The sequence below is a fragment of the Amblyraja radiata genome, chromosome 33 (assembly GCF_010909765.2).
Source record: "Amblyraja radiata isolate CabotCenter1 chromosome 33, sAmbRad1.1.pri, whole genome shotgun sequence".
NCBI classification, from domain to species: domain Eukaryota; kingdom Metazoa; phylum Chordata; class Chondrichthyes; order Rajiformes; family Rajidae; genus Amblyraja; species Amblyraja radiata.
This window is the reverse complement of record NC_045988.1, coordinates 4,950,388-4,973,771: the sequence shown is the minus strand read 5'-3', so window position 1 is coordinate 4,973,771 and position 23,384 is coordinate 4,950,388. Positions and strand designations below refer to the sequence as shown.

General features: G+C 49.2%; 1 protein-coding gene across 6 annotated transcripts; it reads right to left on the bottom strand.

The window, feature by feature from the left end:
* Positions 1-1,066: 1,066 nt before the first annotated feature.
* Positions 1,067-19,212, bottom strand: pafah1b2 (platelet activating factor acetylhydrolase 1b catalytic subunit 2). 6 transcript variants are annotated; one of them, XM_033049941.1, is made up of 8 exons: positions 19,081-19,212; positions 17,641-17,757; positions 15,328-15,417; positions 11,450-11,636; positions 8,623-8,712; positions 7,588-7,704; positions 6,697-6,819; positions 1,067-5,429 (listed from the first exon to the last, which is right to left on the bottom strand). In XM_033049941.1, exons 4-8 carry the CDS (start codon positions 11,528-11,530, stop codon positions 5,151-5,153), a joined length of 690 nt encoding a protein of 229 aa, XP_032905832.1. In that variant the 5' UTR covers positions 11,531-11,636; positions 15,328-15,417; positions 17,641-17,757; positions 19,081-19,212; the 3' UTR covers positions 1,067-5,150. The 6 variants fall into 6 exon arrangements, with proteins under 6 accessions (XP_032905832.1, XP_032905833.1, XP_032905834.1 ...); XM_033049942.1 differs by having other exon boundaries at positions 19,042-19,206; XM_033049943.1 differs by lacking the exon at positions 17,641-17,757.
* Positions 19,213-23,384: the final 4,172 nt, after the last annotated feature.

Genomic DNA, 23,384 nt, shown 5'->3' with positions numbered 1-23,384 from the left:
CACACTAGGGACATTTTACAGAAGCCAATTAATCTGCTAACCTGCACATCATTGGAATGTGGGAGCAAACCAGAGCACCCGGAGAAAACCCACGTGGTCACAGGGAGAATGCACAAACTCCATTCAGACAGCACCCGTTGTGAGGATCGAACCTGGGTCTCTGGCAGCTCTACAGCTGCGCCACCGTGCCACACAACTCTTGAAATACGGGTGAAGGGCCGGCAGTCACACAGTGTGGAAACAGACCCTTCGGCCCAACATGTCCCAGCTACACTAGTCCCACCTGCCTGCTCTTGGTCCACACCCCTCCAAACCTGTCCTATCCATGTACCCGTCTAACTGCTTCTTAAACGTTGGGATAGTCCCAGCCGCAACTACCTCCTCTAGCAGCTTGTTCCATACACCCACCACCTGTGTAAAAAAGTTATCCCTCAGATTCCTATTAAATCTTTTCCCCTTCACCTTGAACTTATGTCCTCTGGTCCTCGATTCCCTTACTATGGGCATGAGACTCTGTGCATCTACCCGATCTATTCTTCTCATGATTTTGTACACCTCTATAAGATCACCCCTCACCCTCCTGCCCTCCAAGGAATAGAGACCCAGTCTACTCGACCTTTCCCTATAGTTCACACCCTCTGGTCCTGGCAACATCCTCGTAAATCTTTTCTGTACCCTTTCAAAGCGTGAGACAGTATCTTTCCTATAACATGGTGCCCAGAACTGAACACAATACTCTAAAAAAAAAACTCTGAAGAAGAATTTCAGCCTGAAACATTGCCTATTTCCTTCACTCCATAGATGCTGCCGCACCCGCTGAGTTTCTCCAGCACTTTTGTCTACTCTAAATGCGGCCTCACCAACGTCTTATGCAACTGCAACATGAGCTGCCAACTTCTATACTTAATATTTTAGTGGGGGCCTTCGTACGTTTCAAGGCAGTATCAGTGACGCATTCTACTTTCCCAATGCAACGACACTGAATGCAGGGGCCGGATGGAGCTCAGTGAAACATCAGTCCCCGAGTGTGGAGATCACGCCCCTACCACACGTCAGAACCAGCTGCAAAGTTTCAAACTATTTTTAATATTACAGTATTACATGGAAGCATAAATGACAGTACGTGGAAGCACAACACACCACTGCTCAGATCTCTGATAACAGTTACACATTCTTGTTTATTAAATAAGCATATACACACTACCATTCAGCGAGTCACTCAAAACAAGACACAAATAGTACTGTATGCTTTCTTCACTCTTGAATATTACAGACAAGTATTTGGCTACAGCAGTTTTTATCAAGCATCACTATACAATGTGTTTCTGGAAGCATAGTCTGATGCAGAGATCATACATGCCAATCGTAAAATATGAGCAGGGAGGAAAGAGGTTCATAAAAGCAATTGGAGGATATATTTCCCAATCCATGTAGTGTGCCAACAAACGTGGTCCCATGTTTCAGATAGCCCTCTACAACCATATATGCTTAAAAAATAATGTATCGTTTTATCTGCGTATGGGGAATGGAAGAGAATAAACCCTTGGAATTAAGGACTCTGTAAAAGGAACATTTCTCCATACAAAGTATACATTCACCCTCTATTACGAGCTTGTAGTCTTGTAGAAGCTGCTCCATTCATTATTACCCAGAATTTAAGTTGGGGAACTTGGGTGTGAACTTGGTGAGCCGCAAACTGTGGGACTACGGACCATGTCCGATGGGTGGGATTAGACCGGGGAGTTCTTTTTCCAAGTAGCAGGAGATACGATGGGCCAAATGGCCTCCTCCTGTGTAGCAAATCTACGACTCTGCTCAAGTACCCAGGGAGGAAGTACGTGCAGGAATCCCTTATAATTTGACGTCAACATCTACGTTGCGGATTTCAGAAGATTGTGTAATGTCAAAATATCTTATCGTTAGGCTGCAAGGTCAGTAATGCATCTTGCAATGCAATGTATTTTAAACTCGGGCATTTTCAGGTACATTCAATGTAGATGGAGGGTAATAAATTACATGAAGTCACTACCTTATCCGGCACACACACACACACCAAATTGTTAATCCTTCCCGCACAAGAACAGACTCGGTCCCGCTGAAGATACACACAGATCATCAGGAAAATCTACAGCACGCTGGCAAGTGACTAATCTACAAGTGACCCCCTTCGCTGGAGTGGCTCGCGGCTGGCATTCACGGTTTTGCCGAAGAACTCGGGCTCAAAGTAGCCAAAGCAAGTCATTATCTCATTAGATTTCCGGGAGCAATGCCGCTACAGAGTCCTTCTGCAGTGTTCCCTCCCTCAAACCAAGAGTGACGTCTTGGTGATAGTCGAGAGCAGGGCTGCCCAAAGCCACACAACTTGCCGGAATTAAGTTAAAAATATATCACAATAAACCGGGCATCTAAAAACACAAAGTGCAATGGCCGCATTCGAGGTGTCTATAAAGCCCGTCATGTAGGTATTTAAAGGATTTAGTTGATCATGGTCTACTTTCCTCCTTAAGTGAAGCATCTCTACTGTGGAGTGCGTGTTTTTATCTAAACAGTGCCCGTGTGTGTGGAGGTCTCTTACCCGTACTTCTCGCAAAGACCGATTTTTCTCTTTACCAAACCCGTTATAAGCATCTCACGCCTATCCTGGGCCCCACACTGTCAGCCCTGCCCACACTGGGACCAGTTCTGGGAATCAGTCCTATTGCGACCTGCAAACCTTTCCAAAAAGCGTTGAACTAATGTGGAAGATGAACCCCACAGTGACTACCCCACCGACAACGCGGCCAGTCTGTGGCAGCAACTCCATAAGAATTTGAAAGGGGGCAGGAAGTTAAAATACAAGCTTAGCGCTGCCAGGGGTGTTTCAGAAAGCAGGCAGGTATCTGATTCAGTGCAGGGTTAATGGGGTAAGCTGCCAATGCTAATACTGGATAACTTGTGCACTTCTAGGTGGAGTGGGGTCGTTCAACCACTGGGAGGCGCAGTGATGCAGTGGATCCTGCAACCCACAGCCTGCATTAGCGCGCATTCCTTCACCAGGCTCAGTGCAGAGGCCTTGGTTACAAATGAGTATTTTTCAATCAGGATTTAAAAATAAGGAACCTAAATAAAAGAAGAATTTTTTTTTTTCCTTCTTAGATTTCTTGTTAGAAAAACAATAATTTTTCTCAGGCTATGGAAGGAAACAAAAACAGGTTGGTGTGAAATGTGAATTCCAGCCTGCAATGGGTACGTACTACATTACAGTGCCCTGCACGACATGATCCCGGCAAAGAGCATCAGTGGAGATTAAGCGACAAAAAGAGTTTTAAAATCAGCACAAGCATTTGCTTCCCGTGATTAGCAGAATTAATCCAACTTAAAGTAGAATGTGAGGGGCTCGCACAGATCGTTCCTCTCCCTGACACACACACACACACACACACACACAAAGATGCCTGCAGACAAACTGTGCAGGGTAAATAGTGTTTTCTCTTTGCCCACAGCGAACCCAAGCAAAAGCCACATAGTAAAGTCAGAGTCAGCATGCAGACGAGGGCGATGAGATATTTATTCTTCCTCAGAGGGGCCAAGTCCTAACTCATTCTAAACACTCTTCTATTCTCCTGGATTCAATGCCCTGCAAATCACTGATTTAACCATGACACAAAGTGCCGGAGTAACTCAGTGGGTCAGGCAGCCTCTGTGGAGCACGTGGATGGGCGATGTTTCAGGCCAGGAGCCGTACTTCAAACTGGGAAGCGTCAACCATCCATGTCCTCCAGAGATGCTGCCTGGCCCGCTGAGTTACTGCAGCACCTTGTGTTCCACGCAAGCATCCACAGTTCCTTGTGTCCTCATTGATTTAATCACCTGACCCGCCCGTAAACACAGCGGCAGCCACGTTATTCTGGCGGATGGTTTGGCGTTGTCAGGAACCTCAACCCTGTGCAACGCTGCAGTTTTACGATATGTCGCGGGCGGGAAGCCGTGCATTTTATGCAATTGCTGCAAACCTCTTAACTGCAATGGAGCATCCAGAATCTGGGTCGGCAGTAACTAACTCGAAGATTCAGACAACGTCATGCAGGTGTCTAAACACGGACCGAGCCATCACTTTCCCCGCAGCACAAGTAAGGGGGAACCGGAACTATAATAAAATGCTGGGAGGAGGACATTAAAAGCGATTAAAACGAACTAAAGGCTCACTTTGCAACCCATGTTAGGATGGCTGATACAGACACAAAAAGCTGGAGTAACTCAGCATGTCAGGCAGCATCTCAGGAGAAAAGGGATAGGTGACGTTTCAGTCTGAAGGAGGGCTTCAACCTGAAACATCACCCATTCCTTCTCTCCAGAGATGCTGCCTGTCCCGCTGAGTTACTCCAGCTTTTTTTGTCTGTATCCAGCATCTGCAGTTCCTTCCTTCACATTAGGTGTCGTCGGTTCTTGTTCGGGCAAACTGTATCAGAACCAGTTAACGTCTCAACACGGGCACCAGGATTTTTCTCCTTCCGATTCAAATACAACAGGTTAAAAACTTGGAGATGTGAATAGAAAGCCCCCCCCCCCACCCCCCCTGTGACATACTATATTTACACAATGCAGGAAATATTGTCAATGTGCAAGCCTGGTGTGATGGGCCCTTGTGTGTTCCACTCACTACCACTAGATGGCAACTCCACACCGGGTAGTTTTTACTTACAGCAATGTAGACTGGTGTCACCCAGTGGAGAAACTATATACACACACAAGGGAACTCTGCACCATATAGAAGGAAATATTTTAACTACTCTGGCTGCTCTATGTTTAAAAGAGAGTTGGCTGGAAGTGGGCCCGTTATATCAAATCAGCTATAAAATCAGTGCGATTCATGAGTGCTTGATTCTACCGCATGAAAACCACTGGCTAATTACTGCAGACACACACTTATGTTTTAATAGGAAAGACATTTTGCCTAATGACAGTAAAAAGAGCAATGTATATATTTAGCTGCGCTGTGGCCTCTAATGCATGGACTGCTTTGCTATGGGGAATGAATGCATCCAATTCGGAGAGGACCCTACACTTGTACTGATACAACAAAGGTGCCTTTACTTGGGTGCTCCAGGCAGTGACGGGTCTCGAGAGTTGGCTCCGCTCCAGCGATGAGAGGGGGAAGGACCGTGAAGCGATCACGCCAGGTTGGCCTGCTTCTCTTCGGGTGTTTCCTCCAGCAGCTGAACCAGCAGTTCGTAGACGGGCTTGCACACCTTGGCGTAGCCCATCTGGGTGAGGTGCAGGTAGTCGAACATGTCATGGTGGGAGATGGTGCCGTCCGAGTGCACGAAGCCCGCGTCCACGTTGAGGAGCTGCATCTTGGGGAACTTCACCAGGGAGCTCTTCAGCAGCTGGTTCACCTGCCCGTTCTTCTCCCGCAGTGGGTTCGGCTTCTCCCCCCGGGGCAGGAGACTCTGATGGGGAGAAGAGCAGAGCACGGGTCAGCAGGCAGTGAGAGCGTGTGACGTGGACACCGTAACAGCAGCACGCAGCGCGGTCTACCAAGAGTGACACAACGTGCTGGACTATCTCAGCGGGCCACGCAGCATCGTGGAGAGGTGGCGCTCCAAGTCGGGACCCAAACCATCACCTGCCCACAGAAGGTAGACACAACGTGCTGGACTATCTCAGCGGGACGGGTAGCAAAACATGGATAGGTGACGTTTCATACCGTCACCCATCCACGTTCTCCAGCGATGTTTCCTGACCGGCTGAGTTACTCCAGCACATTGTGTCTTTCTCTGGAATCCATCATCTGCAGTTCCTTGTTTCTCCGTCAAAACTGCTGGATGAACTCGAAGACTATATCCACCCATTTGCGAATCCCCTCTCCCCCCACCAATATCCAACTATCAGTTGCAGACTTTGGTTTAAACCAGCATCTGCAGCTCCGTTCACAGTCCGTGCCAGGCTTTGCCCCCCCCCCCCCCCCATGTCCAGCTTCCTCGGCCCTGACCTGAAACGTCACCAATCCTCATTCTCCAGAGATGCTGCCCGATCCGCTGAGTTTACTCCAGTGCCGTGTCTTTTTATTGGTACAGTCAGCTCACCCCGAACCCCATTTACAAAAAGGAGACAGAAGAAATAGGAGAAACAAAATAGAATAGGGTAGAAATAACAATAATAGAAATAAAGATGATAAAATAAAAATATAATATGATAGAAAGAAAAGTAATAGAAACATAGAAAATAGGTGCATTCATTGTGATCATGGCTGATCGTCCCCTATCAATAACCCGTGCCTGCCTTCTCCCCATATCCCTTGTCTCCACTAGCCCCTAGAACTCTATCTATCTCTCTCTTAAATCCATCCAGTGACTTGGCCTCCACTGCCCTCTGTGGCAGGGAATTCCATAAATTCACAACTATCTGGGTGAAAAAGTTTTTTCTCACCTCAGTCTTAAATGGCCTCCCCTTTATTCTAAGACTGTGTGGCCCCTGGTTCTGGACTCGCCCAACATTGGGAATATTTTTCCTGCATCTAGCTTGTCCAGTCCATATGTAATTTTATATGTTTCTATAAGATATCCCCTCATCCTTCTAAACTCCAGTGAATACAAGCCTAACACTAAAAATAATAATAGAAAAAATAGAATGGGTTAGAAATAAAAAGAACAGGATAGAAAGGTGGAACAGGAAGAGAATCTGAGAAGCAGTGGGCAGGGTAAAGCGTTCACTCACCAACACCAGCACCTTAGCCTGGGGCTGGTGGCCGTTAATCAGCTGCACGATCGCCTCGATCCCGCCGACCACTTCCTCTGCCGAGTGCTCGTGATTGTTGGTCCCCACCCAGAGTACGACCACCTGCAAGCAGCGAACATCCCGACTCAATGCCAACATCAACCGTCACAGCCCCAGAGACCCGGGTTCGATCCTGACCTCGGGTGCCGTCTGCGTGCGGGGGTTTGCACGCTCTCCCTGTGACCGCGCGGGTCTCTTCCTCCCACATCGCTAAGACCCGCGGCTTCGCAGGGTCGATTGGCCCTGTGTAACATTGGACCCGGTGTGTCGGGAGTGGAGGAGAGAGTGGGATAACACGGAACTAGTGTGAATGGGCGATCGATGTTTCGGCGTGGACTCGGTGGGCCTGTTTCCATGCGGTATTGCTAAAATAAACATGTATTGCACTAACCTCAATGAACTTAAAGTCTAAAATGTGGATCAGTCCCATTTAAACAGAAGAGAAAAGCTTTTCACTGTAGCTCGGTACACATGACAATAACACACTAAACTATCTACTTACAGGATACGGACCATCGTGGCAACATCAGCAGTTATTGGCCATTCCCAAATACCCCCAATGGCTGGTTGGCACGGGCTCGACGGCCGAAGGGCCCGTTTCCAAGCTGAATCCCCAAACTAACCACATTGGTGAGCCAGCACTCACCTGAGATGCCGGACCAGGTAAAGACGCCGCATTTTCTTGCCGAAAGGAATATTAATACTACAGACCAAGGTGTTGGCAAACAGGCAGCTTAGGTCATGCAATTTCAAGGCAATAACCTGGCTCATGGGAGGTTGAACGCTGCAACCCCGTGGGTCTGTTTGGGACCAACTCCTCTGCCCCCGTACCTTGGGTTTAATATTTTCCAGCTCCCCGTTCTCCAGCCTCCAGAGTACGTGCCGCGTGGTGTCGCCGCCGATGCCAAAGTTGAGCGCGTGTAGAGGCGAGAACAGCTCCCTCCAGATCTGTCGTAACAAAGAGCACGGCGGCACAGTTAAATCAGCGCGGACCAGACGCCAGGACACACACCATTCCACCACGGCACGGTGGCGCAGCGGCAGAGTTGCTGCCTGACAGCACCACCCACCCGGGTTAGATCCTGACTACCTACGGGTGCTGTCTGTACGGAGTTTGTCCGTTCTCCCCGTGACTGTGTGGGTTTCCTCTGGACGCTCCGGTTTCCTCCCACACTCCACGTTTGCAGGTTAATTGGCTTCCATAAAAATTGTAAATTGTAAACTGTCCCTAGCGTGTAGGATAGTGCTGGTATACGGACGGGGTCATCGTTGGTCGGTTCGGACCTGGTGGGCCGAAGGGCCAGTTTCCGTGCTGTATCTCGAAGCTAAACTAAGAGTCTTGTGGTGTCCGCCCTTATTTACCTTCTAGTGTATTGGGGAAGGACTCTTCCTTAGACGGCCGTGTTCTCAGCAACACCAGGGACAGTGGAGTGTCTGGGTCAACTACAGCGGCAGCACCGGCGACCCGCCCACCGCGGAGGTCTCGCCCACGGGCACGGGGTGAGTGGTTGAGCGAGATGGTGGGGTCGGAGCAGAGGTGGAGTCGGAGTCCCCACAGACGAGATCACAGCTTCGAGGTGGCTGATGTGGAGGGGGTAGGGGGAAATGAGGGGGGGACGAGGACATTTTGTAACTTTATCGACGCCTTTGCGTTGACTCTGGTCCACTGTGTGTGCAGAAATAAAGAATCTCACTGCAGCTTGTTACAGGTGACAATCAAGGAAGGAGGGAGGAGGAGGGGGGCATGAAGAGGGGGAGGGGGAGGAGGAGGGGGAGGGGGAGGAGGAGGGGGAGGAAGGGGAGGAGGAGGAGGAGGAAGGGGAGGAGGAGGGGGAGGAGGAAGGGGAGGGGGACACATACACGTACCTCGTACTGGTGGAGAAGCTGCACCATGGAATCACCCACAAAGAGAATGTCGGGCTCCTTGTCCTTGCAGTCCAAGACGAAACGACTGTGCTGCAAGCGGAGAGAGCGCTCAGACCGTGGTGTCCGTTTCACGGCAAACCCCGCGTAATCCCGTGGTGCTCGAGGTTATCGTGGCCGACACCGAGTGGAAGCGGGGTTAACGCTCACCTGGGACACGGACGGCGCGAGAGCCCCAGGTGGCCATTCGGCCCCTCCCTGCCTGCACTGACATATATAACTGTACTCCCCAGGTTCCATCAGCATGTTTCCTGCCCAACCAGAGGAAACAATATTCTGGACTTAGTATATACTAATATTACCGAAGCCTACAAAGCCCTCCCCCTCCCCCACCTTGGACAGTCTGACCACCTCTCTCTGTTCCTGCTCCCCAAATACACACCTCTGATCAGACGTGTGAAACCTACCGTGAGGACAGTGAAGATTTGGCCTGAGGGGGCTGTCTCTGTTTTACAGGAACAGTTTCAGCAAACAGACTGGAGTCTGTTCGCCACCCAGGCCACCTTTAACTCCCAAGTGGACATCAACTCATACACCTCAACAGTTTTGGACTATATAAAATTCTGCACTGACAACGTCACTACCCACAAAGAGATAAAGACCTTCCCTAACCAGAAGCCGTGGATGAGCAGGGAGGTCAGACTCCTGCTGAAGGCTCGCGATGCCGCTTTCAGATCTGGCAACGCTGAGGGATACAGCTCATCCAGGGCCAATCTGAAATGGGAATTAGGAATGCTAAACTCAATCACAAACGGCGGATTGAGGAGCATTTCCAAAACAACTCTGACCCCAGGCGCATGTGGCAAGGAATCAAATCCCTTGCCGATTACCAGAAAGTTAACACCCCCCCCGAGACAACGCCTCCCTTCCGGACGAGCTAAACCATTTCTATGCTCGCTTTGACCGGGACAACAAAACTCCAGCCATCAAAGTTGCTCCACCCCCGAATGAACAACCCCTCAGTCTCTCCTCCTCTGCTGTACAAGATGCACTGAGCAAGGTGAATGAGCACAAAGCTGCCGGCCCTGATGGCATCCCCGGGCGGGTGCTCAGGGCATATGCTGGACAACTATCCCTGGTCTTCACTGACATTTTCAATCTGTCACTGGCCCAGGGTGTTGTCCCCACTTGCCTCAAGACATCAACCATCGTGCCAGTGCCCAAACAATCAGCTACAGGGAGTCGCAACGATTTCCGCCCAGTGGCACTCACCCCTGTCATTGCAAAGTGCTTTGAGCGGCTGATCCTGGCTCACGTCAAAGCCAGCCTCCTCCCCATACTGGACCCCATCAGTTTGCCTACCGGACCAACAGGTCTACAGAGGACGCCATATCGGCGGCCCTACACTCTGCCCTGACCCACCTGAACAGCAATAACACCTACATCAGGATGCTGTTCATTGATTTCAGCTCCGCCTTTAACACTGTCATCCCCGCCAGCTTGATCACCAAACTCAGCGGACTTGGCATCTCCACCTCCCTCTGCAACTGGACACTGGATTTCCTCACCAACAGACCACAGTCAACAACCTCACCTCCTCCACTACAACACTGAACACCGGCGTGCCACAGGGCTGTGTGTTCAGCCCTCTCCTCTACTTCCTCTTCACCCATGACTGCATCCCTAAGAATGGCTCCAACGCCATCATTAAATTTGCCGACGACACCACGGTGGTAGGACTGATCAGTGACAATGACGAGTCAGCCTACAGAGAGGAGGTCCAGCACCTGGCAGTCTGGTGTGCCAACAATAACCTCGTCCTCAACTCCAAGAAGACGAAGGAAATTATTGTTGACTTCAGGAAAATCAGAGGGGGCAGACATACCCCCATCCATATAAACGGGACTGAGGTGAAGCGCGTCTCCAGCTACAAATTCCTCGGGGTACACATCTCGGAGGATCTGTCCTGGTCCCTCAACACCTCCAAGCTGATCAAAAAGGCGCAGCAGCGCCTTTACTTCCTGAGGAGGCTCAAGAAAGCTCACCTGTCCCCCCAGATCCTGACCAACTTTTACCGCTGTACCATCGAAAGCATCCTGACCACCCACTTCACGGTATGGTACAGCAGCTGCACCGTAGCGGACAGGAAGGCACTACAACGGGTGGTGAAAACCGCTCAATACATCATCGGTGCCCCGCTCCCTGCCATGGATGCCCTCCACCGAAAACGGTGTCTGAGACGGGCCGGGAAGATCATCAAAGTCCCCTCCCACCCCAACCATGGACTGTTTGCCCTCCTCCCATCAGGGAGGCGGTACAGGAGCCTCAGGTCTCGTACTAGTAGGATGAGGAACAGCTTCTACAACAACACTATCACATTGCTGAACTCGGAGTCCCGCCGATAGATTTCTCCAGTCTCTCCGTCCACATTGTTTGCTTATTCTGTATTTTTATTTCTATATTGCACTATTACTATGGACTGACGCTAAACTGCATTTCGTTGTACCCATACTTGTATCTGTGCAATGACATTAAAGTTGAATTGAATTGAATATATGTGAATATATGCGTGTGTGTATGTGCACACACATATACAATATATACACACACACATAGATACACAAATATACATACATGTATATACAAATATAGTGTGTGTATATCTATGTGTTTATGTATACACGCATACACAAATATACATATATATATAATAATATATAAATATGTGTATATATGCGTGTGTGTATGTACACACACATATCCATACACACACACACACACCAGAGTTGCAGATGTACCAGCGGTGTAAGGCAGGGCCGGCTCCACTTACCTGTGAGTGCCAGCGTCCGTCTCCCTGGATGTCCTCGGCATAGAGAGGAACAGCAGCAGAGTTGAGCACCTCTTGACTCATGCTGTCCCGGGGGTGGAGGCCAGGGGTGAAGCCTGGTGGGGGGTCCGCGGCTCCGGTGGGGCCCGACGTCCCCGTGGGGCTCCGGCGGCTCAGCTACAAACCCGATCTAAATGTGAGAAGAATTTACTCAATTACGGGCTAATAATGGGAAAAAAGCTCATACTTAAATTCTGGAAAAATGCGCCCACACCAACAATAAAAATGTGGACATCAAATATGTTTGAAACATTACATCTGGAAGAGATGAGATTCCTCTTAGCAGGTAAAGCAAACCAATTCCAAAAGACGTGGTCTACGTTTATGGACCTATTACAAGCATGAGGTGCAATAGTAATTTTAAAAATAAATAAATAAATAAAATCAGGACCTGGCAATGGGAGGTAAAACAACAAAAACAGACTTGGTTGGTGGTCTTTCTGCGGAGTTTAAGGTTATAATAGAGCGATTGTCCTTACTTTCTTTTTCTTTCTTTTCTAGGGTCTACTTTCTTACTTTACTTCCTTCTCTAACTTCATTTCTAAGGGGCTTTCTTTTCCCAACACTCTCTTGCACTTCACGACTCTTGCGCACCTTCTTTACTTTCCTTACTTCTATCTTTTTCTTAAAGCTTAAAAAAAAAAAATGAAGTGGTACAAAAAATGTATTAAGATATATGTGTTGTGTGTTATTGTAATTTACCGTACTTCTAATAAATAAAAAAATAAAAAAAAAATAAAAATAAAATATATGTGAGACCAAGATGTCTGTGATGAGTTCAACAGTTTCCCAGAAAGCAGCCACTGCAGTCACACCTTCCCAAGCATTAGTGCATTGGGCGTTTAGAGATACACAGGGAAGTGACAGGGAGAACATGCAAACTCCACACAGGCAGCATGCGAGGTCAGAATCAAACTCGGGTCTCTGGCGGTGTGAGGCAGCGCCTCCTCATACCATCTGCGCTACCCTAGTTTATTTAGTTTAGTTTAGGGTGGATACAGGGCGGAAACAGGCCCTTCATCCCGCAGAGTCCGCGCCGACCAGCAATCCCCGCACACTAACACTATCCTACACACACTAGGGACAATTTATATATACACCAAGCCAATTAACCTACAAACCTGTACGTCTTTGGAGTGTGGGAGGAAACCGAAGATCTCGGAGAAAACCCACGGGGAGAACATGCGCAAAAATAACGGATAATTTATTTCATATTCATTTTGCCTTGTTCCGTCTGAAGCGCCTGTAAAGCTGCGTCAAGCGTTAGAGCTACTGCCCTTCAGGGGCCAGAAACCCACATCCTCCCTGTGACCCCGTGGGTTGTCTCCAGGATCTCCGGTTTCCTCCCACACTCCAAAGACGTGCAGGTTTGTAGGTTAATGGGCCCTCTGTAAATTGCCCGCAGCGTGTAGGGAGTGGTCCACGAAATTGAGGTAACGCAGAATCACTGACGACAAATGATCTACGGTCGGCGTGGATCTGATGGGCTGAAGGGCCTGTTTCCACACTGTGTCTCTCTAAACTAAACTAAAACTATTCTCGTCCTCATCTCAAGCACTGCCAACAACTTAAAGATAAATGCTGGAACTGTTTCCATCTGCTTTGCTGCACAACATGTTCTGAGGAAATTACATTGCTGGTTCTTAAAAGCCAATTTACGGAAAAAACTCATTTTACTGGTGAACATTCTGACCCCTAGTGCAGAGAATGTTCGAGTCTCCGAAATAAATTGAGCTTTTTAGTTTAGCACGGAAACACATACCCTTCGGCCCACCGAGTCCGGGCCAACCAGCGATCCCCGCACACTAGCGCTATCCGACACAATGGGGACAATTTACAATTTTTACTGGAACAAATTAACCTGCAAGCCCGCAAGTCCTTGGAGTGTTGGAGGAAACCGGAGCACCCGGAGCAAGCCCACTCAGTCACGGGGAGAACGTACAAACTCCGTACAGACAGCACCCGTAGTCGGGATCGAACCCGGGTCTCTGGTGCTGTAAGGCAGCAACTCTATATGGGGCATCTTAGTCAGCATATCATGTCATGCTTTGACACAGATAGAGTTATAGTGTCAATATAGTTTGGAAACAGGCCCTTTGGCCTAACTTGCCCACACCAACCAACATGCCCCATCTACACTAGTCTCACCATTTGGCCCATATCCCTCTAAACCTAATCTGTGCCAAATTCTCCCTTTATATCTGGGCCCTCGAGTCCTGGCAACATCCCCATAACTCTTCTCTACACCCTTTCCAACTTGACAACATCTTCACTATGACAGAGTGATCAGAACTGAAAGCAATGCTCTGAATGTGGCCTCACCGATGTCTTGTACAACTGCAACAGATGGTGCACAACCATGAGCTACTAATACAACAGACTGGATGATAGTCCAACAAGGCATTTAGTGCAGAGATTTACATGGATGTTGCCAGGACTGAGCTGTAGGGAGAGGTTGGGCAGGCTGGGACTTTATTCCTTGGAGCGCAGGAGGCTGAGGGGTGATCTTACAGAAGTGTATACAATCATGAGGTCAAAAGATTGGGTGGATGCACAGTCTTTGAGCCGGGGTAGAGGAATCACGAACCAGGTGACATTGGTTTAAGGTGAGAGGGGAAAGATTTAATATAACCAGTGGAGTAACTTCTTCCACACCTTGTCTCTCGGGAGCTGGAGCCCGTGGCCGGCCCCAGTCCTGCCATTAGTCATTGTGCTTCCCTGAAGCAGATGGAGCAGCATCCCCTGACCTGTTCCATCTCGCTCCCCCTCCCGCACAGAGGCTCAGCGTTCTCCCGGGAATCAGAGTGAGAAACTCAACCCAATGTCGACAACATGTCCTCGCATGTGGCAGCAAGGCCCCCTCCCTCATTTGTTTCTCTCGGTGGGTTTTGACGGCTCGTCGCCCGACGGCTCATCAGACGGTGTAACCGTGAGGGGGCCGGGCATGCCGGAAGCCGGGTAGGAGGGTGAACAGGGGGGTAATGCCTGCAGTGCCTTCATGTAGGCTGCAGGAGGCGCCACCGGGACACAAAGATGGACGGGTGAGATGGGAGGGGACATTGATTCACGGGAACTGCTCCAGAAGTACATCGAGCGAGCGGGCCGACCAGACTTTGAACTTAATGGTGGCATCCGCATGTGTAATTGTCTCCGTGGATTGTCACCTTGTCGTGGTGGAGAAGCTTGTGTGGTCCTGAGAGCGATGCCGTCTGGAGCTACGCTCCTGGTAGGGACACCCATGGTGGTAAGGTCGAGGGGGAGGTCTCTGACAACGAGTAATCCAACCAAGACCTCAACGGTGGAACAGGCGGAGGACGATGGCTGACCTTAGTGGACCTTAGTCACAACGGCTGGGAAGGCGGATGAAGGCTGCAGCAGGAAAGGGTCTCCGGTCGTCTTGGACTCCACGCCACTGGATCCTGACCCAGATCTGTCAAGGATGGCCGTCTGTGCACCAGTCTCCCCACGATAAAGTCACGCACAGGCGTCCTCCATATAAGGATGGAGAGGGGAGGACAGTCATACTTGTTTCGAGTGACCGCCGATGATGATGATGAATATATCCAAAAATAATTTCACTGGGCAGTTGAAACTGTGACAAACATAGCAGCATTGACAATGACCTGCCCGTCAACTCCACCCCGACCCCCCCTACCCTATTAACCTGCATATGTCTGGGATATAGGAGTCTAGAGTTCCCTCAGAACGTGCAAACTCCACACAGACAGCAGCAACGGCCACTGCATTACTGTGCCGACCTTTTACAACCATTCATTCAATGCGCTTTCTGTTGCATTCAAGCTGAAACAACAGTCGTTTACCTCAAGGTTTATGATGTCCCGTGTAGACCTTAAGCCAGTCTCGTCGTTCCGTCAGGACTCACCGACGTCCTCCCGATTAAATCACTGTTTCTATAACAGAATCGGCAAGGGAAAAGGTTTACTAGCAATGAATCTTAACAGCAAAGAATTTGATTAAAAAAAAATACCAAGCAGTCTTACAGTGGGTCAGGCAGCATCCCTGGAGTACAAAGTAGGACATGGAGCAACTCAATGGGTCAGGCAGCATCTCTGGAGCCTGACCTAGAGTTGCTCCACCATTCAAACACAGTCAATCATTTTTTCCCTCACAATCGCTCTCTCCTGCCTTCTCCCCATAACCCCCGACACCCTTATTAATCAAGAAGCTGTCAATCTCCACTTTAAAAATACCCAATGACTTGGCCTGGCAATGAATTCCACAGATTCACCACCCTCTGGCTAAAGAAACTCCTCCTCATCTCCTTTCTATAGGAACATCTTTATATTCTGAGGTTGTGCCCTCTGGTTCTAAACTCTCTCTTGAGTGGAAATATCCTCTCCACATCCACTTTATACAGGCCTTTTCTATTTGGTAAATTTCAATGAGATCCCCCCCCCCCCCTCCATCCATCTAAACTCCAGTGAGTACAGAACCAGAGCCTTCAATCGCTCCTCATATCCCAATCATCACCAGATTATTCTCGTAAACCTTCTTCAGACTTTAGATACAGCACGGAAATAGTCCCTTCGGCCCACTGAGCCTGCGTAGACCAGCAAACACCTTGTACACTAGCACTATCCTACACACTGTGGACAATATATCATTTTTACTGAAGCCAATTAACCTTCAAACCTGTACATCTTTGGATAGTGGGAGGAAACCGGAGCACCCGGAGAAAACCCACGCAGTCACAGGGAGAGTGTACAAACTCTGTACAGACAGCACCCATAGTCAGGATCGAACTCGGGTCTCTGGCGTTGCAAGGCAACAACTCTACCGCTGTGCTCAGTTCAGGCCACTATGCCTCCTCTGGACCCTCTCTAATGCCAGCACATCCCCCCTCAGATATGGGGTCCAAACACTGCTCACAAAACGTCACCCTTTCCTTCTCTCTAGAGATGCTGCCTGTCCCGCTGAGTTACTCCAGCATTTAACGTCTACCTTCGGTTTAATCCGGCATCTGCAGTTCCTTCCTACACAATGGGTCCGATGGGATTGGTTTGCTGAGAGGTAGCATGGACTCAAAAGGCCTGAATGGCCTCCTATATTTTAGAAAGTTTTAGGACAGGTGCCCATCAGCTTGGTCAGAAGGACAGGCTGCAAAGAACAGATGAGGAGTGGGATGGAGAGGTTCAGGGATTAAATACTGCAGATCACAATTACTGGTGGAACTCAGCAGGACAGGCAGCATCTGTTAAAAAAACAATAAAGCATTGAACAGCCCTTCAGCTCACCGAGTCTGCACTGACCATCGATCACCCATTCACAATAGTTATCCCACTTTCTCATCCACTTTTTCCTCACAGAGAGTGGCGAGTCGGTGGAATTCTAGCTCTCTCCTGAAAGTATCCAGAGAACCGGCCTCCACTGCCCTCTGAGGCAGAGAATTCCATACTCACTACTCTCCGTGTGAAAAACATTGTCCTTCCATTCCCACCACAGATGCCAACTGACCTACCAAATTCCTCAAGCACTTCTGTTTTGTTTGATTACATTTTTAATTTGACTCACTTCATAATGAAGACCAACATAACTGTTTCTGGGTACATTTGTAGGATTAAAAAGTGTATCATTTTGAAGCTAGTGTTTGTTTTTGTAGCAAATTACAAACTATTGGAGGAAATCAGCAGGTCAGGCAGCATCTGTGGAGGGAATGGTCAGATGACATAGAAAACAGGTGCAGGAGTAGGCCTTTCAGCCCTTCACAATATGATCATGGCTGATCATCCAAAATCAGTACCCCGTTCCTGCTTCCTCCCCATATCCCTTGATTCTGTTAACCCGTAGAGCTATATTTAACTCTCTCTTGAAAACATCCAGTGAATTGGCCTCCACTGCCTTCTGTGGCAGAAAATTCCACAGATTCACAACTCTTTGTGTGAAAAAGTTTTTCTTCGTCTCACTCCTTAATGGCCTACCCCTTATTCTTAACCTAAATGACATTTCAGGTCAGGACCACTCTTCAGATTTGGCTTCTTATTTACCATCAGACCCTGAACACAAGAGTTGGTGTCAGGCTTTGAATACTTTCCCCATGGGAAATTGTCAGATTCATTATCAGGGGCTCCTACATCTGGGACTGAATATCAATAGTTATATCAGGGACTGAATACCTGCAAGTAAAGATCCGTCTTCTTTGTCTTAAGACTGGTCCCAAGACCCAAACTTCAGGGTCGGCACCTTCAAATCCTCAAACCTGCCATGTTGTGGCCTCCCCTTCAGGTCTCGAACTTGACAAGGAATTGAAATTGACAAGGCATTGCAATTGACAAACGATCACTTTGATCAACATCTATTAAACATTGTCACAAACAGTCTTCGGTATTTTTGGCATGCAGTAACAAAAATACATATTTAGCTGCAGGATAGAACTGCAGATGCTAGTTTAAATTGAAGGTAGACACAAAATGCTGGAGTAACTCAGCAGGACAGACAGCATCTCTGGAGAGAAGGAATGGGCAACGTTTTGGGTCGAGACCCTTCTTCAGACAATGATACATATTTATAAATACATATTAAGCTGTTAAGTGTCTTTGGAATGAGATATTCCAAAATAAATAGTGGGTTTTTTTGCAAATTAAAAGCCCGGGCCTTCGTTCACAAGCAGCTGGAAATGTCACTTATGTGGCTGCTCCCTCGTTGGCCTCATGTACCTCAGATATGATTTTGCATTCATTTGTATATCCCTTAAATAGCTAATCTAGTCCCGGATTCTCATCCCATCTCAATTGTTGGCCCACATTGAGGAAGAGTTGGGGGGGGGAGGAAGGCAAAACATTTTGCAGAGAAATGTGTAGGAACTGAAAATGCTGGAGCAACTCAGCGGGACAGGCAGCATCTCTGGAGAGAGTTTGGGCTGCAAAATGTGCATCGTGCATGCACAGGCGGGGCGGGGGGTGGACAGCATGTCTGTGGCGAGGGTTGCAGGGCAGGGGGGAGGGGGGTATATTGCACAGGTCACGATGGAGAGAGAGGTACCGCCAGGCCTAAACATGAAGAGGATTGGCGTGAATGGCGGTGGGAGAGCTACCTGCAGGCCGGGCCGAGTCAAGGGCTGCAGCCGCCGCCGCTTCGTCCCGGGGTTGCAGAGTGAAAGGAGAGATGGGTGCATTGCATGCATAAATGGGGATGGAGGGGAGAGGTGCCTGCAGGCCAGGCCGAGGGCTTCCAGGGTGAGGAGGACGGGGTGCGTTGCATGGGTCGAGGTGCGCCTGGCTGCTCTGTGTGCCAGGGTTGCAGAGTGAGGAGGGGGAGATAAGTACCTGCAGGCCAGGCCAAGGGCTGCAGGGTGCATTGCACAGGTCGAGGTACCTGCAGGCCGGGCCAGGGTTGCAGGGTGAGAAGGGGAGGTGGGGAGAGGTGCCTGCAGGCCAGGCCAAGGGCTGCAGGGTGCATTGCACAGGTCGAGGTACCTGCAGGCCGGGCCAGGGCTGCAGGGTGAGGAGGGGGGGTGGGGGAGAGGTACCTGCAGGCCAGGCCAAGGGCTGCAGGGTGCATTGCACGGGTCGAGGTACCTGCAGGCCGTGCCGCTGTTGCAGGGTGAGGAGAGGTACCTGCAGGCCGCTGGGCTGGGGCTGCAGCCGCCACCGCTGTATCTCTGTGTCCCGGGGACGACACAACGTTCCACTCGCTCCCGGGGACGACACAACGTTCCACTCACTTCCGCCCGCCGCGACCCGACTCTCACTCACTCGCCGGAAGTCCCGCCCATCCGACCCGCTCCCCCTCCGACCCTCGGGAACCCGACCTGCGATTGGCCGGGCGTGCCGTCACTCAGACCGGCAGCGCCCGCCTCCTGTGCGCCCCCCAGCGGCCGTGCGGCGGCAGCGCAGCGAGCCTCAATGATCCGATACATCTTCTATCTATCTTCTATCATATTCATTCTTTCTATCTATCTATCTATCTATCTATCTATCTATCTATCTATCTATCTATCTATCTATCTATCTATCTATCTATCTATCTATCTATCTATCTATCTATCTATCTATCTATCTATCTATTCTATTATATAAAACTCTCGCCCCATCCGTCCGGCTGGCGTCCGGATCCCTTTCTGCCTTTCGATTCGTTCCCGCCGTGCGATGTCACAATGCCCGATGCTCGCGGACGTCCAATCGCGATGCCCGACGCTCGCGGACGTCCAATCGGAATGGATTCATTTACATGTACGGCTTCCGGCCGCATTTCTTCCTTTGATTCCCCGCAACTCCGAAACCGGACGCAGAATCGCCGACATCTTTTCTATTTCGGTAGAGATTTCACTTTTCTTTCTAAGTATCCGCTCCTCATTACATTTCGTCGTGTTTAAGTACACGTTTTTAATCAAATCCTCTCCCCCCCCCCCCCAGTATTTCAAACATAAACTGGCTTCTCACCCACAGAAGCTTCACCAGCCCCAGCCCTTGGTGAACGTTCCATCGTGTGATGTCACAATGCCCAATGTTCACAGATGTCCAATCGGAATGGATTCATTTACATATGCCTATGCAGGAGCACCAGCCAATGGTGAACGTTCCATCGTGTGATGTCACAATGCCCAATGCTCAAAGACATCGTTGCCATAGAGAGGGAGTACAGAGAAGGTTCACCAGACTGATTTCTGGGATGTCAGGATTTTCATATGAAGAAAGACTGGATAGACTCGCCTTGTACTCGCTAGATTTTAGAAGATTAAGGGGGTATCTTATAGAAACGTATAAAATTCTTAAGGGGTTGGACGGGCTAGATGCAGAAAGATTGTTCCGGATGTTGGGGAAGACCAGAACAAGGGGTCAAAGTTTAAGGATAAGGGGGAAAGCAGAATCGCCGACATCTTTTCCATTTCGGTAGAGATTTCACTTTTCTTTCTAAGTATCCGCACCTCATTACGTTTCGTCGTGTTTAAGTACACGTTTTTAATCAAATCCTTCTCCCCCCCCCCCCCCAATATTTCAAAAATAAACTGGCTTCTCACCCATAGAATCAGCACCAGCCCCAGCCCCTGCTGAACGTTCCATCGTGTGATGTCACAATGCCCGATGCTCACAGATGTCCAATCGGAATGGATTCATTTACATATGCCTTTGCAGGAGCACAAGTACTTGGTGAACGTTCCATCGTGTGATGTCACAATGCCCAATGTTCAAATACATTGTTGCCATAGAGGGAGTACAGAGAAGGTTCACCAGACTGATTCCTGGGATGTCAGGACTTTCATATGACGAAAGACTGGATAGACTCAGCTTGTACATGCTAGAATTTAGAAGATTGAGGGGGTATCTTATAGAAACGTACAAAATTCTTAAGGGGTTGGACAGGCTAGATGCAGGAAGATTGTTCCAGATGTTGGGGAAGTCCAGAACAAGGGGTCACAGTTTAAGGATAAGGGGTAAATCTTTTAGGACCGAGATATGTGAAAAGAAAGAGATTAGTTAAAACAAATGTAGGTCCCTTGCAGTCAGAAACAGGTGAGTTGATCATGGGGAACAAGGATATGGCGGACCAATTGAATAACTACTTTGGTTCCGTCTTCACTAAGGAAGACATAAATAATCTGCCGGAAATAGCAGGGGACCGCGGGTCAAAGGAGTTGGAGGAATTGAGTGAAATCCAGGTTAGCCGGGAAGTGGTGTTGGGTAAATTGAATGGATTAAAGGCCGATAAATCCCCAGGGCCAGATAGGCTGCATCCCAGAGTACTTAAGGAAGTAGCTCCAGAAATAGTGGATGCATTAGTAATAATCTTTCAAAACTCTTTAGATTCTGGAGTAGTTCCTGAGGATTGGCGGGTAGCAAACGTAACCCCACTTTTTAAGAAGGGATGGAGAGAGAAAACGGGGAATTACAGACCAGTTAGTCTAACATCGGTAGTGGGGAAACTGCTAGAGTCAGTTATTAAAGATGGGATAGCAGCACATTTGGAAAGTGGTGAAATCATTGGACAAAGTCAGCATGGATTTACAAAAGGTAAATCATGTCTGACGAATCTTATAGAATTTTTCGAGGATGTAACTAGTAGCGTGGATAGGGGAGAACCAGTGGATGTGGTGTATCTGGACTTCCAGAAGGCTTTCGACAAGGTCCCACATAAGAGATTAGTATACAAACTTAAAGCACACGGCATTGGGGGTTCAGTATTGATGTGGATAGAGAACTGGCTGGCAAACAGGAAGCAAAGAGTAGGAGTAAACGGGTCCTTTTCACAATGGCAGGCAGTGACTAGTGGGGTACCGCAAGGCTCAGTGCTGGGACCCCAGCTATTTACAATATATATTAATGATCTGGATGAGGGAATTGAAGGCAATATCTCCAAGTTTGCGGATGACACTAAGCTGGGGGGCAGTGTTAGCTGTGAGGAGGATGCTAGGAGATTGCAAGGTGACTTGGATAGGCTGGGTGAGTGGGCAAATGTTTGGCAGATGCAGTATAATGTGGATAAATGTGAGGTTATCCATTTTGGTGGCAAAAACAGGAAAGCAGACTATTATCTAAATGGTGGCCGACTAGGAAAAGGGGAGATGCAGCGAGACCTGGGTGTCATGGTACACCAGTCATTGAAAGTAGGCATGCAGGTGCAGCAGGCAGTGAAGAAAGCGAATGGTATGTTAGCTTTCATAGCAAAAGGATTTGAGTATAGGAGCAGGAGGTTCTACTGCAGTTGTACAGGGTCTTGGTGAGACCACACCTGGAGTATTGCGTACAGTTTTGGTCTCCAAATCTGAGGAAGGACATTATTGCCATAGAGGGAGTGCAGAGAAGGTTCACCAGACTGATTCCTGGGATGTCAGGACTGTCTTATGAAGAAAGACTGGATAGACTTGGTTTATACTCTCTAGAATTTAGGAGATTGAGAGGGGATCTTATAGAAACTTACAAAATTCTTAAGGGGTTGGACAGGCTAGATGCAGGAAGATTGCTCCCGGTGTTGGGGAAGTCCAGGACAAGGGGTCACAGCTTAAGGATAAGGGGGAAATCCTTTAAAACCGAGATGAGAAGAACTTTTTTCACACAGAGAGTTGGATGATCAGCCACGATCATATTGAATGGTGGTGCATGCTCGAAGGGCCGAATGGCCTACTCCTGCACTTAATTTCAATGGTTCTATGTTTCCCTCTCAAAACCCCTCTCCCTCTCCCACCCATCCCTCTCTCCCCCACCCCCTTCCCTCTCTACGCCACCCCCTTCACTCTCTCCACCCACCCCCTTCCTCCTACCCCTCTGTCCCTCTTCCATCACTCCCCCTACCCCTCTCCACCTCCCTCCCCACTCTTCCACCTCTCCCCCTTCCCCCTCCACTCTCCCTCCCCACTCTTTCCCCTCTCTCCCCCACCCCTCTCCCCCTCCCTCCCTCCCTCCTCCCAATCTTCCCCATCCCCCCTCCCCCACATCTCTCTCCCCATCTCTCACCCCCTACCCCGCTCTCCTTTCCCTCCCAAATCTATCCCGTTTCCTCCTCCTCCTCTCCCCTCTTCTCACCCCCCCCCCCCCCCCCCCCCCCCCGCAAATGCCGTTGGGGAAACAGACCCAACGGGTCTGTACTTGGTCTAGTATATTACTAAAAGACTGATCTTGACCGCTTTTGGCCCACTGTGGCGCGATTTCCGAGAGAACGCCGCCACCTACGGCCGTCATTTTTGGCCACCTCGCTCAGAAACCCCCTCCGCCTTGCGGGACCAGAGGATTTTCCCCATCGATGAAAAATCAGAGAGATATTAGTGTTTTTAAAAAATCCCCATTCTCTCTGCTGCCCCCGCTGGCGGCAGGGGGGAGGGGGGAGGGACTATAAAACCCGGAAGTGTCATGCCTCACTCAGTCTCTGCCAGACCCAGGTAGCGAGGGGGTCACGGCATCCCTGAGCTGCAAATAACACTGAACGG